Here is an 18,536-nt window from a genome sequence, read left to right on the forward strand (position 1 = left end):
GCATCTGGGCATCCACGTGGCAGTTAGTGTGGACCGTACACTAGGGCGGTCGGCCTTTGGTCCTTACGCGAGCATTGTATGGGTGCCCGAGTGTGTGTACGATATCTTTTTGGGGTGGGGACTCCTAATTTGGGGCATCAGTCTCGATATGCATGTCGGAGCACCCGACGGTGCGAAATTTTTTTTGTCAAGCATCTGGGCATCCACGTGGCAGTTAGTGTGGACCGTACACTAGGGCGGTCGGCCTTTGGTCCTTACGCGAGCATTGTATGGGTGCCCGAGTGTGTGTACGATATCTTTTTGGGGTGGGGACTCCTAATTTGGGGCATCAGTCTCGATATGCATGTCGGAGCACCCGACGGTGCGAAATTTTTTTTGTCAAAAATGTTCAGGGTGTCTCCCTGGGTGGTCGTAGGGGTGCTAACTGTTTGTCAATCCGATTGTGCATTTATTAGAGTTTAAGTTTACCATATTTTAACTGAAAATAATTAAAAATTTACGTATAGGTTTGATTCGATGTTCGTTTTGGATGCTGTAAAATCTTATATTAGGGTAAAATCACACGTAAATTTTGAATTTGGACTTAGAATTCTAAGATTCTAAGTGGAAACAACTTGTTTATTAAAATTGTTGATTTTTTACACCACCAAAGACCATAAATTCATGGGTATATATTATTATTGAAGATGGGTATGTTACAGAGTCCATGTATTTGTCGTCTCATGTGACAAGGTAATTGTCGTCTATATCTTGTTGCTCTCTCACAATAGCACTCCCAAAAGAAAACATAAAGATGCTCGTAGATCTCCTATCTAAGTCACTACCAACCGAATCAGCATTTATATGTCCATGTAGTTATATCTCTCTGCCAGCCTCATAGAAAATTCCATAATCAACATTGGACTTCATGTATCTGAGAATTTTTCTAGACACATCTAAGTGTGGATTCCTAGGGGGCTATCTAAACTAACTCATAAGTGCAATATTATATCTTGAATCTAGCCTAGTAATAGTCATGTAGATCAAGCTACCCACTATGCGCTTTACATAGTGGGGTCCTCCAAAAGCTCATCTATATGTGTGAAAAGCTTAGTATTCATGAAGATAGGCTTATAACTTGTCATACCATACTTGGACAACATGTCTAAGACATACTACCTCTATTAGCAAAATGCCATCAGATGACCTCACCACATAGAGGCATCTTATCAAATATTTTGTATGGGTACGAGTACGGGTGCAAGGAAAGGGAGAGCAAAGCGTGGAATATAGGTGCGAGTACGGGTATAGGGAAAGGGAGAGTAAAGCGTGGGTGCAAATGATGGTGTACGGTGAAAATACACTGACCTGTGGCTTGCGTGGGCATAGGGAAAGGAATGGTACCTATACGTGGGCAAAAGCTATGGTACGCATGTACCTTCTGGGTCGTCAGAGGCAGCATGGGCGTCCATGTGGTAGTTAGTGTGGACCGTACACTAGGGCGGTCGGCCTTTGGTCCTTGCATGGGCATTGTATGTACAACATATTTTTGGGGCGAGGACCCCTAATTTGGGACACTGGCCTCGATATAGGTGCGGGTACGAGTATGGGTGCAGGGAAAGGGAGAGCAAAGCGATATTGCCTCTATTAGCAAAATGCCATCATGTAAACATAGTGATGGGATGTATATCCATCATATCTCAACTTGTCATGTAGGGTATCTAACCCAACTAGACTTACATACACTTGGATCACTACCCGGTGTCCCCAAAATTGTGCCAGTTCTATGTGTGCACTAGTAGGAGTAACCACACTAACAGAATACCAAGCTCCTCATCAAGGCTCTGCTTGGTGCCACTAGAGTCACCATCCACATAAGAGTTACCTACTGGACAGATTAAGCACAAAATATTGATCCACCTTTTCCTTCCCTTTATACCACAATACCTTTAGTACCACGAGATGATGCATCTACATTTCTTGTATATATCCTCAACCTACTTGACCATGGACTAACACTTGTTCCCTTGCTAGAGGACTCTCTAGGTCCACTAAGCACCTATGATTGCTACTCTACTACATGTGGGACATCATCATTACTTCTTATATCTATATCTTTAGTTGTCTTCTCATTGGTGCACACCAGCTACTTATCTCATTAAAGACAACATATTTGCTTGCTTGTATCTCACAAGTAGCATCTATAACATTGCCGCTCCAAAGCATAACCAATGAAGATGCAGTTCTCTACCTTTGTATCCAACTTAGTACTCACTTCATCAAGAACATGCATATATGCAATACATCCAAACATTTTTAAGTGAGACACATCTGGTTTTATTTAAGTGAGACACAGCTGATTTTATGCCTATAAACTTTTGTTCAGGTGTTATACCATGAACGGTTGTAGTGGGGGTCCTACTCATAATATAAGCAGTCGCTTCGACCTAAAAATAATTCAGCATATTCTTTCCAACATCAAGGCATGAGAAACTTCTCCAAGGTACATGTTTTTCCTTTCTGTAACACCATTTTGTTTGCGAAGTGTACTTGTATATGTGAATTGTCTCCTCTTGATTCCCTGCTTTCTTAAGAAATTACTGAACTTAGTGGTGGAGAAATATTATCTTCTGCCATCCGATATTAGGCATTTGATTTGCATACCTTTTTTCTTCTCAACCAAGGCTTTAAATCTCTCAAAATAAGCAAACACCTAGTTTTCTCCTTCATGAAGTAAACCCACACTTTCATAGTATGATCATTAATGAATGTAACATAGTACCTGTACCATATAACTGTTGCAATCTTGGTCGGTCCCCATACATCAAAATGTATAGCATCCAATGGCCTTGCACTAATGTGCTTTTCATGTCAGAACACATGTTTGGGTTGCTTATCTAATATAGCATGCTTGACATACTTTATGCATACCATCAATCTTAAACTTTGAGAAACTTATTGGATGGCCCTAGCGCACCATGGAAAGAATGTAGGGAACAACCCAATATCGTGGGGCTTTGCCCAACCACATTAGGGAGCACAAACAGCGCAACCGAGAAACTAGTATGCCATGGCCCAGTGCACAAATATAAAATCAACATGTGTCACTCACCTTGTAGAAGTCGGTTGTGTGATTCTTTAGGTAGCATTGTCGCCATGCAAAAGCACCAAAAGCTGCACTCTACCACCATACTCCACTCTACCAGCGTACTCCACTCTACTACTTGCACTGCACTCCAATGGAAGCAGCTCAACCCTCCTCACAACTCAATATCACACATGCAAGGAAGCACACAAAATCTCAACAAGGAAGAGACAAAGCAAGCAAGAAATACCATAAGATTTGGCCAAGCCACGTCTGAAATCTTAGCAGATATCATTGTCAAGATGGCTCATGGGACTATCCCCAAACCTATTAAGATGTTAAAGAATTTAAAGATCAAGGTTCTTAAACATCGGGTTAAGCATACTTTCATTATTATGAAATTTTCCAAATAACCCAATCGTATAAGATGATTTTAGGATGCCTCTTCATTAGAGAGGCAAAGATGGTGTATGATTGGTCTCAGGACCATGTCTGCCTCCAATTTGATGATTCCATCATCAGGGTTGATCTTGACTGGCTATGTACATCCTATGGGTAGTGGAGGAGTTTTTGAAAATCATTCAGACACCACCACTCATTTAGTCCCATTGCAATACTGTTATACTTATAGAGAAGAGACCAATGTAGAGAAGAACCCACTCTACAAGGATGCTGAAAAACAAGTTATTGCAGCATGAGGATGATCTAAACCGGATACATATGATGGCTACAATCCATAGTTAGGAACCAAAGGATCTACATGGGTTATACCTGATGGTAGTGAAGAGCTCCCTCTATAGATTTTTCATATAGGCACTCTAAGAAAGTGTCAATTTTGACTATATGCCCAATTTTTGGCCAGTTGCAAAGTTACGACATAAATTTAGTTGCAAGATAGTCTGTGTTGGAGATTGTAGATCTACTACTGTAAGTGAAAAAGCCTTTTCAAGAACTATTTGGTAAGTTTTTGTCTGACAGCTTATCATAAAATCCATGCTGGACAAGAATAATTTCCATACTTAGAAATTTTGGATGACTAGTTTCCTTATGGGAAAAGGATATTGGGAGTTTATCACAAATGATAAAAAGGAGCCAGAGAAAATCCCATCCCATAGTAGGTGCATGCATATAAAGCATGTCATGAAAGCCAAAAAAAATACTATACTGGTTGTCTATCAGTGTGATAGAATCTATGATTTTGCATATACATGATGCATAAACACCTAAGGAGGCTTGGGACACCTTGGTGAGGTATACAATACAAACACTCAAGCTCAAAAGATGTAGCTAAAGTAGGAGCTACATAATATGACCAGGGAAAAGTTGAGTAAATGATTACTCGGTGAAGGTTAAAGGGATTATAGATGCCCTTGCTTCTATTGCATCACTAATAGATGATGATGATAGATGATGATGATATGGTATTGGTGACCTTGAATGGCCTTGGCAATATAGTCAACTTCATATCTATAAATTTCGAGTTTGAGAGAACCTTTCTAACTTTCAAGAAGTTATTTCTCTTCTCATCTATGAGGAGATAAATATTGGGGGAGGTTCATCCCTTAAAAATTCACATGATCAGGCCTTCTACTTATAGGTAGAGGTCTAGAGGCCGAGGTGCAAGCGGTTTTGGAAACAGAAATGCAATAACATGAACCTAATGTAGAAGGAAAAGGCCACTCTAGAGGTAGGGGGAGCTAGAGAGGCTGTGGTGATTGGCAAAGAAATCAAAATAAAAATAGCATGGAGTGCTATTATTGTGGAAAACTAGGACACATTGCAAAGGATTACTATAAAAAGTAAAATGATATCAAAGTTAGAAAGTTCAACTATGCATCATCAAGTAAAAAAAGTGATGAAAGAAGTGAGTAGTGGTTTGTGAGGCACACATGCTCAATTCCCCACAACAAGAGATATGTTAGGATTAGAAGATATTTGTTATGTGAATTATGATGCCTCTAACTAGATGACCAAGTATGATGACTGGTTTAGAGATATGAAAAATTTGGAAAAATCAAGGTATGTTGGAAATAGGTGATGATGTTGCGCACCCCATTGTGCATGTTGGTAAAGTGCCATTGTTTGTAGGATGGTAAAATGAAGTACCTAATACATATGATTTATTTTCCTAACATCATAAAAATCTTTGTTTCTATTGTATAGATGGTTGAGTAGGGTCTACAACAATTGAGATTCAATCCTTAAGGGTGGTTTATGAAAGATTTCAAAAATCAGTGTTGTTTGGTTGCAAAGGTTAGCAAAAATAGCAGGATGCTTACTTTGGATGTTGACATGCCTGAGGTAAAGGAAACCATGTTTACACATACCTTTCTTTAAATTGGGACTCAGTATTAGATTCAGAGCTACTCCCTATAGTTTTGGTTTCACTTCCCATGGTTTCTCTTGATGTTGTCAGCTCTTTTTTTCTTGTAGTATCTGAGGAGTTGGTGTTGCTTCCGGTCTCTATTCTAGACTCCTCAGGACCATTTGTGCTTGTGTGAGAGTCATCACATGTGGACTCAAGTTCACTATATTCAATCCCTTCGACATCGGAATGTAGAACATAAATCATTTGTAGGGCCAAAACAGGCCCAAAATGAACCCAAATTTCCCCAAAATGCACAAAAACATAGTTAACAAAGTTCACTGTAGACAACAAGGTCTTGTTCCTTCACCCTGGAGAATGCCTCAATTTGAGATAGTGACTTCCTTGTCTTCCTATAGCTCTCAACAACTACCCAAATGTGCTGCTCCAAAATAAAAAAGGGAATCACCTTTATCTGTGTACCGCTTCCTTTGCTTGCCTATTACTTGCCTCTTGATCTCTTCACATCAGCCGACACTCTGATACCATCAGAAGATTATGGGTGAATTGCCATCATATCAACCACACTCCAATGGTGAGATTATGGGTGATATGCCATCATATCACCCATAATCTCACCAACCATGCCAGTGTGGCATAAGTGCCATAGGTGGGGCATCAATGTTTATGGCACTAATTGAGCTTGATATCTCAACACTCTCAACCCTAGCCCTTATGCTCAAGGGTGTTTTTACCAATGTGGACCTATGGCTGGGTGGTGAGCTAGCCCTACATAACCCCTAATACTTCCTATTTGTCTTTTGTTTAAGAGATCTATGGGTGCAACATCTAGAAGCATATTTGACATACAAATAAAACTCATAATAAAAGTTTTAACATTCAAGGCTTGAAGACTAGCTAAGATTTTTTTTTTTAACCAAAAGGACTCCTTTGAAATGTAAATTAGAATCCAAAATGTATTTTTATAAAATGTGTTTAGTCTACAAGTGTTGCATTATAGGAGGAGAGGGTCATGAAGGAAATACTTTATTATATAATCTTTTATCAGAGTTATTTGATGTCATCAAGATGAGTGGTTAGGGTCTTTTCTAGATTTGATAAAGCTTTAGCAAGTCTTACTTGTGATTCTAGTAAGCATTATTGCATGTGAGCATGGGTTTTCAAAGCATTACTGCATGTGATCAAGGTTAATGACATGAGTAGTCTTCATTTGACTGCTGCAATAGACACATTTTTGTTCCTATCTTTGTGACGGCACTGCATGAGTAGTCTAAATTTGACTACATTAGACACACCGATGTTTATATCTTTGACAACAACTCATGATTTCAATGATGTGAATTGGGAAAGCATTGACACATTTTTGTTCCTATCTTTGTGACGGCACTACATGAGTAGTCTAAATTTGACTACATTAGACACACCGATGTTTATATCTTTGACAACAACTCATGATTTCAATGATGTGAATTGGGAAAGCATTGACAACATATGGGCAGGTAGCTTTGAAGTTTCAAAGGGCTCAGTAGTTTATCTGGCAAGTTTTTGGTTTTAAAAGAAAATTGATCATCTTACTTTCGGTAAGCTGTGAAGTTTAGAAGCTACAAGGCATGACAAGTTATACTAATTTAATGCTTTATGGCCTCGTGTGAGCAACCTAACATTACATAACAAGTCATGCAAATTTTATGGTTTTTTTGCATCATGAGCCATTTGCAATGTAAATTTTTACATCTTGGGCCATTTGCAATGCAAATTTTATAGTTTTATGACATAACAAGTCATGCCAATTTAATGGCTTAATGGCATTATGAGCTCGTTGTTACTCCTTTAATGTAAGAAGTGTGCATGATATCTTTTATATTTACTACATATGTACATACGTGAAACTATTATTCTAGTGTAATAAAATTCAACTTTTTGCTTTTCTATCTACCTTGCTTTGTGTCTTACTTCTTTCAAGCTTGACAATGCTAGCTATAAAGCTTTGATATTTTTAGAAATGGCGAGTTCATAACATTAGAGACAGTTTGAATCAAGAAAAAAGAGTGATTAAGGTGGAAACAATAAAAATAGTTTTATGTTGAATCAAACTTACTATAATGGATACATGTTTTATACATAGTTTTATGTTGAATCAAACTTACTATAATGGATACATGTTTTATACATAGTTTTTTTAAAAAAATGGATGCCTGTTTTATATAGAGTTTCAATCATGGAGGCCTTTTATGAGCTACTTTAACAAATTGTTTGAGTGTGCATACTGAGGAGACAAGATAGTGATTTGTGTTGAGTTTTGTCCCATCCTCCAAACCCATACAATATTTTTTACTAAAGGTATTTCATATTTTTTACTCTTCCATGCTTGTAGTTTTGAAGTAGTTTCTTCTAAGAACTATTTTTGTGACTCATAAAATTTTGTGTTGTTTTTCTCACTAAGTGGCTCTTATCCATTTGCAATGTAAATTTTATAGTTTTATGACATAACAAATGCTAATTTTATGGCTTTATGGCATTGTGAGCTAGTTGTTACTCCTTTAATGTAAGAAGTGTCCATGCTATCTTTTATATTAACTTCATATGTACATATGTGAAACTATCATTCTAGAGCAATAAAATTCAACTTTTTGTTTTTCTACCTACGTTAATTTATGTCTTATTTCTTTCAAGCTTGACAATGCTAGCCTTTAAACTTCGATATTTTCAGAAGTGGCGAGTCAAGAGCATAAGAGAAATTTTCAAGAAAAAAGAGTGATTAAGGTGGAAACAGTAAAAAATAGCTTTTATGTTGAATGAAACTTACTTTTTCTTACAAAGTGTTTTTTTATATGAAATGAATGCATGTTTTATACAAAGTTTCAATCATGGAGGCCCTTTATGAGCTACTTTAACAAATTGTTTGAGTGTGCACATTGAGGGGACAAGATAGTGATCTGTGTTGAGCTTTGTCCCATCCTCCAAACCTATTATACAAGATTTTTTCAAAGGTATTTCATATTTTTTACCTTCTTCCATGCTTGTAGTTTTGAAGTTGTTTCTTCTAAGAACTATTTTTGTGACTCATAAAATTTTGTGTTGTTTTTTTTTCACTAAGCTACTCTTATCCATTTAAGATTTTGTACATTATGATAGTAAACATGTGAGATGCATGTAAATATTGGGGTTGAGAGAGAGAGAGAGAGAGAGAGAGAGAGAGAGAGAGAGAGAGAGAGAAGTCTATACGTGTCTTCTCATGGTGGAAAGCCAAAGCCTTTGCTTTATTAATGCTCTTCAAGATCATGAATGAAGCAGATATGGCCCGTGCCCAACTTCTATGATGTCATATGCACATACTACACTAGCCTTCCTTTCACACCATATTAAGAAGACTAATAAGGACCTACTATTGTCGATGCAGTTTGTCCCGCTTGTACACTCCTGCCACATGGCAAAATGAGATGGCCACATAGTGACACATGGGTGAATGTTGTGGCAAGGCAAGACTAGTGATAGAGATGAGTGGGGATTATTGGGTCAACATGGTAATTACCATGATCTCGGCAAGTCAACATGGGCATGAGTTGACTGGCCGAGATCGTGGGGGCTCAGGAGTCATGCCCCCTCTTATTCTGAGTTTGGGGCACACCTTGGCCGAGGTCTTGGGTTTATGCATCTTTCTATGCATAGAAATTAAATTCAATGAAAATAACACTTTTATAATTAAAAAAAAAATCCATTATGCATCTTTCTATGCATAGAAATTAAATTCAATGAAAATAACACTAGCCCCTAGTTGAAATTTGGCATTGCCTTCCTTTTCAAAGAACAAAATTCATACCTTTTTTTAGTTATAATCTGGGTAGTTTCTCTATTTTTGGTTTACTATGATAAATGTCAAAATTAACATTTCTCTATTTTTCCCAACCGAAAATTATAAAATTTGACCACGGCAGGACTATAGTACTCCTGCAGCATTTTCTGAACTCACATCAAATCATGCCACTGAGAAACACTGTGAATGCTCACGATCAGCTCAACAGCCAGATCCCAAAGGTAGGTAATGTACGATTGGTAGATGCTTGGGACTTCACTCCCTTCATTATGAGTAGGAATCTTGAGTAGAAGGTAGTTTTCTGTGTATTGGCTTCAACAACAGCAAAGGCCAAGCAATGAAGCACACTGAGGAGGCTGCTAACCTCGAGACACCATCTGCACAATTGAGGATGATCCACCCTCTCCTGTGTGGGGGGCAGCCCACTCTCCCTCATGGCTTTTCCAAGGCCCAGATGGAAGCCTTTGTAGCCGTCTGTGATACCATCTTCCCTTCAGTAGCAATGAATGATAATGATATTAACTGCATGGATCACATTAAGGCGGTTGAGGCTTACTTCCGTCTATCTGCTAGCGATGCCAACGTCCCAGCAGAGGTAGAGCTTTGCAGTCGGCCTAGATTAATGCCATTTGCAGGCTGCCTAGCTTCATCGTTAATTATTATATTTTTGGATATTTGCAGGCTGTCTCGCTTAATGCTTTGATTTGATCTTATTTTATTTGTTTTGTATATTTGCAGGCCGCCGGCTACATGACCAAGCTCCTTAAACGCAGCCACTCTCGCCTCGCCCACCTTGCTCTTTGGATTCTCGCATCTCGGTTTGGTACTCTTGTTCTCGGAGGGAAGCATGCCGTCACCTCCTCCTTCCCCTTCATTTCAAATTTTGCTGGTCTCTCGCAACGGAAGAGACACAAACTGCTCATTGGCCTCAGCCGTAGCTGCATCTTCTCCAAGCAGGAGCTCTTCAGACTCTTCAAGAGCTTCGTCTGCTGGATCATGCTCACCAAAGTGGACGCTCTTGGACGCAGCCCTATCTTTCATGCCATAAACTATCGAGTCGGAGAAGAAGATGATGAAGAAGAAAACGAGCAGGCGAGAGATTATATGAGGCCCAAGCCTGTTCTCGCTGAGAGAGTCATTGACGCCAAAGCCGCGGGTGAACGACTCGGAGCTGAGCTGGCCAAAATGGGCGTAGCGCAGCTGGCTGACTTCGCGCACCTCAAGGCGCTACGGAGGCGGCGGAGAAAGAGGTCCACCACTGATGTAGAAGTGGGCGTCAAGTGTGACGCAGTGATCCTGGGGTCCGGCCCAGGTGGCGCCGTTGTAGCTGCCAGGTTGGCTCAGGCCGGCCACCGCGTCTTGATACTGGAGAAAGGTGGCTATTTCCCGGGGGCGGCGCTGTCTCAGCTGGAGGGACCTTCCATGTACGCCATGTACGAGGAAAGCGGTTGCCTCGTCACCGATGATTCGCGAATGATCCTCTTAGCTGGCGCCACCGTCGGCGGCGGTTCTACCATCAACTGGTCGGCCTCCTTTCGCACCCCTCACCACGTCCGCCGCGAGTGGACCGACGCACACCATTTGGATCTCTTTTCCAGCTCCGCTTACGACCACGCCATGGACGCCGTCTGCTCCCGCCTAGGCGTGCAGTCCGAGGTGGTACACGAGAACTTCCCAAACGGGGTCCTTCGAGCTGGCTGCATTGCAATGGGCTACCACGTCGACAATATCCCGCGTAACTCACCACCCGATCACCAATGTGGCTTTTGTGGGCTGGGTTGCAAGCAGGAGAAGAAGCGGGGTGCCATGCTCACGTGGCTGGAGGATGCTGCCGCAGCGGGGGCGGTGGTTGTGGCCGCATGCGGAGCCGAAGAGGTGCTGAGTGTGCCTTCCGCCAAGGAAATCCGGCGAAAGGTGGCCGGCGTAGTGGCAGAGGTGGTAAGCGAACGCCGTGCAACAGTTTATGTGGAGGCTGATGTGGTGGTGGCTGCGTGCGGGGCACTAAGGACTCCGCCACTCTTGAGGGGGAGCGGACTGCGCAACCGGGCGATAGGGCAAAACCTCCACATTCATCCAGTGCAAATGGTGTGGGGCCACTTTCAGGATGGAGCAGGCCCTACAGGGGAGTGCTACCGAGGCGGAATCATGACAGCCTACTCCAAGGTGGCAGCCAACTGGGACACAACAGGCTACGGGGCGCTGATACAGTGCCCGGCGTCGCAACCGGGCGTCATAGGCCTAGCTCTTCCATGGAAATCAGGCCTGGATTTCAAGACACGCATGCTCAAATTCGCGCGTACAGCCTTCTTCATAGTGCTCACTCGGGATCGAGGTGGCGGCCGTGTTAGCGAAGACGCAGATGGGCGGTTGTGCGTGCGTTATGAGCTATCCGACTTGGACAAGGAGAGCTTAAGAGAAGGGGCAGAGCGCGGGCTGCGCATTCTTGCCGCCGCAGGGGCGAGCGAGGTGGGCAATTTCAACAGCGACGGGGAGGTCTTCGAGCCTGCTGGCGCATCGGCGGCTTCGTTTGAGGAATTTCTGGCAAGAGTGCGGTCCAGGTCCTTTCAGAAGCTCAGCACAGTGACGGTGTCGGCGCACCAGATGGGGAGCTGCCGGATGGGCGCAAGCCCAGCCACTGCTGCCGTGCGGCCAAGTGGGGAGACATGGGAAATGGGGGGCTTGTTCGTGGCGGATTCCAGCGTATTTCCAACAGCCACGGGCGTTAATCCGATGGTTACTGTGCAGTCGATAGCTTACTGCACTGCCGACTCGATTCTCCGCCACCTTTCCACTCTTCAACGACGCCACTGACATCAACAGCCTTAAGTATTTAGTACACGTCAACGTCTCCTTGCACTCCGGTCTCCATCCACATTTCCACATGTCATTATAAAAGCTTCACGCTCCAACTCTTTCCCCCAATAATATTTCATTACGAAAGCTCCACGCTCCAACTCTTTCCGCCAATAAAATTTTATGAATGGCGCAAGTCCGTCAATAATTTACATTTTAAAAGTAAAAGTTGCTTGTTTGTAGTGTTTCTTTATTAATACGACTTTAGTTTAGTTGAGGTTTCTTTTAAAATTCTCATCTCACATAATCTTCTAGAGAATAAGGGTTCTACCCACAAAGCTTAACAATGTAATTCATGAGAAGGGAGTTAGAGAAGTGGTTGTCATCTCATTGTAGGAACGTGGTTATACATGAAGTGGCCGCCGCGTTTTTAGTCATGAAACTATGGGATAATCTCCCAAACCCGAGAGCATGGCCACAAAACCCTACGATAATACCCCAAACCTCAGAGCAAAGCAATGTAGCAAGCAATACATGTGACAATGATTATTATGCAAATTTAAGTTAAAAAATTCAAGCCAAAAGTTATGAAAGGTTATATAACAATGAAATAAATGTGTTGGTGATTAGTTAGGCTTGCCCTTCATCAATTATATCTTGAATTGTATCCATACATGATGATGCCAATAACACCTAGTTACCAAAAACAACGAGTCATGGGTAGTAGCTTTTCAAAATGTCCATAAATTTTTTTAAAACTTGAAATTTGAAGGAATTTCAATTGTCAAAGTAAAAATCATTAATATAGTTCTTTTTCACTTTGAAAATACTAAGAAAAATAAGGATTAATTTATAACTAGGAATAATACATTTTTTCCCAATGATAAAATTGTGAATTTATTTATGTTTTTTGAAATAAACAATCAATAAATTTTTTCCTAACAATAAATTTATGTTTTTAAAATCAAAAATCAATGAAATTTTAATTATTACTAGAAATTCTTAAATTTATAGTATTAAAAAATAAAATCCACTACCCATGTACTTGATTTTATTGTACACACCCAACCTATCAAAAACATTTGTGCGGTTTGGTTTTATCATGAAATTATAGGTACCCAGACTTTGTCTTCCTTCTATAAATGGAAACCAATGGTCCTTGTTTCAAAATTAAAAGAAAGTCGACGTGACTTATAACCATGAATATTAGGTTTCATCATTTAAAATCTACTTAATGAATGAAAATGATAAAACAAGTTACAATATCCAAGCTCAAATAACAACAATACTTTTACCACACAATGGACTGGGTAGACATTTTAGTATCAAGAAGGGCCCTCGAAGGGCCTTTGTCACTATCATGTATTTTCTCATGTGAATGGAAGAAAACAATCCTCCAAGTACCACTTACAGTGATTTTCTTGAAGGCTTTAATTAATTTGACTATATCACTGTAGCGATATTTATTTTCATCATCAATTGACCCTTGTTATTAACCCATAAGGAATATCTACGATGCCCACCAAGGAGAATTCACGAGTTCAAAATGTAGACATATCTTCAACTCTACCCTCGTGCACATACCACCACACTAGTGAAGTGCACTGGTGGAGCATCAACATCATCTAAAATGTAAGTTGAGAGGTGAGTAACAGTTTGAATCCTTGTTGTCTCTCTTGCCTTCTTCATCTTTCCACATGGTCACGACTCAAATGTTACCTTAAACTCTAAAGGAACTGTCTTGATGGGGCAGCTCGGGTGGATCTCGATTCTAAAAGTAAAAAACACAAAGAATTAAGAAATGAGTAGAATAATATGTTAAACTAAAAAGTTCTTTTAGAATAATATGTTAAACTAAAAAGTTCTTTTAGATTTGAGAACCCATTTCAATTAAAAGCAAAATACAAAGTATTAGGATAAGCTAAAAATTACTTATGAATACATTTCAAATGAAAAATAAATAAAGTGCTACTAAACTAAAATTACTTTTAGATTGAAGAATCCATTTCTTTTAAGAGAAAAACACAATTGAAAGTACTAAGGAGATACTAGACTAATTACCCTGAAATAAAAATTATCCATTTCTTTTAAGAGAAAAACACAATTGAAAGTGCTAAGGAGATACTAATTACCCTGAAATAAAAATTAAGCCTACAACTTTTGGAAAAAAGAAGAAGTATCTTTAGTACAAATTTTTAAAGTAATTGAACTATTGGATATTTGGAGATTCACATATGTACCCTTGTTTATGTGTTCACATGTGTGCCCACTTGTGTCCGTGTGTGTACTACCCCCCAAAAGGTTATGTGTTCATATGTATGTGTGTGTCCCACCTATATCTATGTGTGTGTATCCTTATTCGTGTATATGTGTGTGTGAACACCTACTTAGGTGTGACTCATATTACCTCCTCCCAAGGTTATGTGTTCATATGTATATGTGTGTCCACTCTATATGTATGTGTGTATCCTTATTCATGTATATGTGCATGAGAACACATGCACATGCTTAAGTGGTGAACACCTCTTATAACTGAATAAGATAAGTGTATGCATGTGTCATGTGCTTATATATGAATGTGATATGTGAAAGTCAAAAGATAAGGTTCTAAACCTACAAAAGGTATGTACTTGGTACAAAAGATAAGGTTCTAAACCTACAAAAGGTATGTACTTGGTACAACATCAATTAATCTTTTTTGAAGTCATTCAAATCATCTCTCACTAAGAGCTTCTCTCTCTCTCTCTCTCTCTCTCTCTCTCTCTCTCTCTCTCTCTCTCTCCTTTGTAGAAATGGACACCTTCGATCCCCCTTAACCTTGTGTGACATAGGTAACCCTAGACTAACAACATGGTATTAATCCATGAAATGACTAGCTCATCTTTGCTTCATATATATGCTACCCACCTAAGTATGTCCACTATCACATTTTGTTCGTGCTTATGAGAAGGAGCTCTTCATTGATGTACACCAATTCTATTGATGTTCTTCGAGACTTGAATCAAGTTAGTTTCTCGCAACACCCCTTTTGCAAAATAGTTTTCGTGATCGACGCCTATTTATGCATTGACAATAACCGTCAATACACGTTGATTTCACTCCTCAACCTGTTGTGTGCATCCTCGCGTGTTAGTCATAACCTCTATGGGGATGCCCATTATTTTATTGAGAATATTTCGGGGATATTTTATTTTAGATGTGCCTTTTATTTATTTCATTTTTTGAGATTAATGTGTTTAATTAGTTGCGTACGCGCTGGTATGATAAAGTAAAGATTAATGTGTTTAATCTGCTATGTGCACTGACTAATATTATTTTGGATGTAGGCGATAATTGAGTGGCGGATCTAAATGTGTTAATCATGGGTGGACCATTATGAGATATTTGGGAAGACATGTGAACACCTATTATGGTTTCATATTTTGGATGTAGGCGATAATTGAGTGGCGAATCTAAATGTGTTAATCATGGGTGGATGTAGGCGATAATTGAGGGGCGGATATAAATGTGTTAATCATGGGTGGAACATGTGTTGGACCATTATGAGATATTTGGGAAGACATGTGAACACCTATTATGGTTTCATATTTTGGCATTAATATTTCTAAAAGACTAAGGCCTTAAACCTTTGTACACACCATACTTTTGATAGGCCCAAAACTTTATATTTGTAGCTTACTATATTTTTGGAAGAGTTTTTACGCTCAACGCTCAAAAACTCAAAAACACTTATGCTTTATTTTTGGAGTTATCTTTTTGAAAAGCAAGCCTTAATACATATAAATATGGGTGAGTGGTAAAATGGGCCATAGTGATCCAAGGGGGATTCGATGTAATCTTGTGTCGACGGTGATCTCTTTCCTATTTTGTAGCTCTCTTGTTTATTAAGGTTTATACTTTTAATTTGTTCCTAGTCTATGGTTTGCTCTACTTTTTATATTAAGAATTAGAACTCTTCTCCAAGTGCCATAAAGGTCTTAACGGTGGTATTAGAGCTTTGAGGACCACCCAAGGAGAAGAATTTTTGGAGGAAAACTCAAAAGTAAATTTTTACGCAATTATTTGGAGCAAAGGAGTCCAAGGAATTGATTTTTGGCAAAGCTTCAACAAAGAAAGGAATACTTTTATGGGAAGGCAAAGGGTTGATGCACTGCCAAAAATTGGAAAAGTTGATTTACATATTTTTAGGGACCATTGGGTAATAGCGCAAGAGTTTTATCCATTGGGTAAGGCTACCACCTTTTCCAAAACCACTTGAGCTCCCAAAATCACCTTTCATCTCCCTCACCCTTTCAAAGATTAAGAGAAACATGGATGGATTTAAGGATTTGGAAATTAAATGGTCGAGAGGCTTTTTACCCACAAATAGTTTTCCAAAAAAAATGCTGCTGCATGAATTTCTCTCTCTCTCTCTCTCTCTCTCTCTCTCTCTCTCTCTCTCTCTCTCTCTCTCTCTCTCTCTCTCTCTCTCTCTCTCTCACACACACACACACACACATTGAGCACGGCGTTGGCCAACCAATAAGCGTTTCTACAAAGCTTGAAAGCTTTGCTTATACAAAGTTTTAAAAGCTTATATTTATAAGCTCTTTATTAAATCCTCAAAGCTTTACCTCAAAATCTTACCATTTTTGTTTTCAAAATCTTAACACCTTTATCTTATAAAACTTTAAAAGCTTCAAAAACCCATAAAGCCTACAACTCCCAAGGGCTTACTATCCTTGAAAGTTGCTATATACTAAAGGCCATATCTTTCGACCAAGCTTCACAAAAGCTAAACAAGCCTTACATACAAGCTTAAAATCTTTATCCCCACAAAACTTCTACAAGGATTACATATCCAAGGTTAATTTTTGGTACCACAATCAAGGGTTTTCAAAGGCAATTTTGAGCTTCCGGGATCTACACTTTCTGAGTTTCTTTGACATCTCTTTCTTGAAGCTCCCAAGACCACTTATGGGGTTTTTAACACTTGAAGTTATGATTCTTATCCCGCAAAAGTTGGAACAACATATGACTTCATCAAATTTGAAGTAAGGCCATAAGTATTATTTCGCACATATTGTTTTCTTGCTTATCATAATTATTATCAAATTTTTACAATTTTATTTTTCTTTCTCTCTTTCTCATCATGTCAAACCCGCAACCACCTTCTATTTCCAAACACCTTCTATCTCTTCAAGCTCAATTAAATAAATAATGAGCTAAGAGAATAGAGTTGTAAGAACTAATCTGTAGTAGGAAACGATCTCAAAGTGCACGCCATCAAGGAGACTTTCTGAGAACAAGAGAAATAAAAAGGAAAAATCATCCTATTCAAGATGTTAAATGGATGCCAAAAAATTTCTTCCATTTTTACCAAAATCTCATCCGCTCATACTATCCATGCGATTGAGGTCAATTGCAACCCGAGCAAGAGGGAATGTTAGTCGTAATCTCTATGGGGATGCCCATTATTTTATTGAGAATATTTTAGGGATATTTTATTTTAGATGCACCTTTTATTTATACATCACATCTCATCCACACCTCATCCACATCTCATCACATCCACTCACATCTTATCACATCGCATTGACATCTTAATTTCCCAATAAAATTAATAATACTCAAAATTTCACTTTTGATAAATACTCATAATTTGAATTATGCCAAAAATTCCTCTTTTACCATTTAATTAATAATGCTCAAAATTTTACTTTTTATAAATACTCATAATTTGAATTATGCCAAAAATTCCTCTTTTACCCATATTTTTCAATAAAATTAATAATGCTCAAAATTTTACTTTTGATAAATACTCATAATTTAAATTATGCCAAAAATTCCTCTTTTACCATTTAATTACTTGGATCTCAAATATCATGGGAATTCCTCTTTTTGTGCTACTCTATTATTGATAATTCTCAAAAAAAAAATCTAAAGAATAAAAGCTTGTAATGAAAATATGATTGTAGATCCTCTTTATGCTTAAAATCAAACTATGAATTCAAATCGTAATTTTTACCATAATCTTAAACTTAATTATGATTATCCCACTAGATTAAGCTAATTCCATTATTTTTATTTTTCCAAATTGATAAGATAATATATTTCTCATTTAGAATCAATCAAAGTAGTTTTTAACTACTTATAAATAATCTAAAAGAAATAACCATTATTTTGTTAACACAAAATCATAGAAATACCATTTTCTTAATCTCTAGCTTATCAAGCCTAGAGTTTAGCTTTGAATTAAGAGACTATCATTGAGAAGCATCCTTTTTCAAGGGATTTAGCCATAAAGATGGCTATTCTTTTAGAGAGAGAGATTTAGTTAAAGAAAGCATTGCAAATAAGCATAAAGATTAACTTTCTCTTAATTAAGCATTAAGACTTTAAGGGAAAGCTTGATTTGAATTAAAACAATCATTTAGAAAGCTTCTTAAGCTTGAGAGGGATTGAGAAGAAGAAAGTTATTGAGAAAATTGGAGAAAAACCATAAAATTTGATTTTACCTCCAAGCTTAGCTTGATTCTCTAATTGCAGTGAAGCCCTCG

The 18,536-nt window shown here is 38.7% G+C and overlaps 1 protein-coding gene across 1 annotated transcript; it reads left to right on the top strand.

Annotated features, from left to right (window-relative positions):
- The first annotated feature begins 9,391 nt into the window (after nucleotides 1-9,391).
- Nucleotides 9,392-12,187, top strand: LOC147606853 (long-chain-alcohol oxidase FAO4A-like). Its single transcript, XM_086791089.1, has 2 exons — nucleotides 9,392-9,799; nucleotides 9,943-12,187. Exons 1-2 carry the CDS (start codon nucleotides 9,542-9,544, stop codon nucleotides 12,013-12,015), a joined length of 2,331 nt encoding a protein of 776 aa, XP_086647215.1. The 5' UTR covers nucleotides 9,392-9,541; the 3' UTR covers nucleotides 12,016-12,187.
- Nucleotides 12,188-18,536: the final 6,349 nt, after the last annotated feature.

The sequence above is a fragment of the Cibotium barometz genome, chromosome 56 (assembly GCF_041138505.1).
Source record: "Cibotium barometz isolate CiBa-2024 chromosome 56, ASM4113850v1, whole genome shotgun sequence".
NCBI classification, from domain to species: domain Eukaryota; kingdom Viridiplantae; phylum Streptophyta; class Polypodiopsida; order Cyatheales; family Cibotiaceae; genus Cibotium; species Cibotium barometz.

Coding starts and splice junctions, on each gene's coding strand:
- LOC147606853 (XM_086791089.1), top strand. CDS start 9,542: ATGAAGCACACTGAGGAGGCTGCTAACCTCGAGACACCATCTGCACAA. Junction 9,800..9,942: donor ATGCCAACGTCCCAGCAGAG/GTAGAGCTTTGC, acceptor GTATATTTGCAG/GCCGCCGGCTACATGACCAA.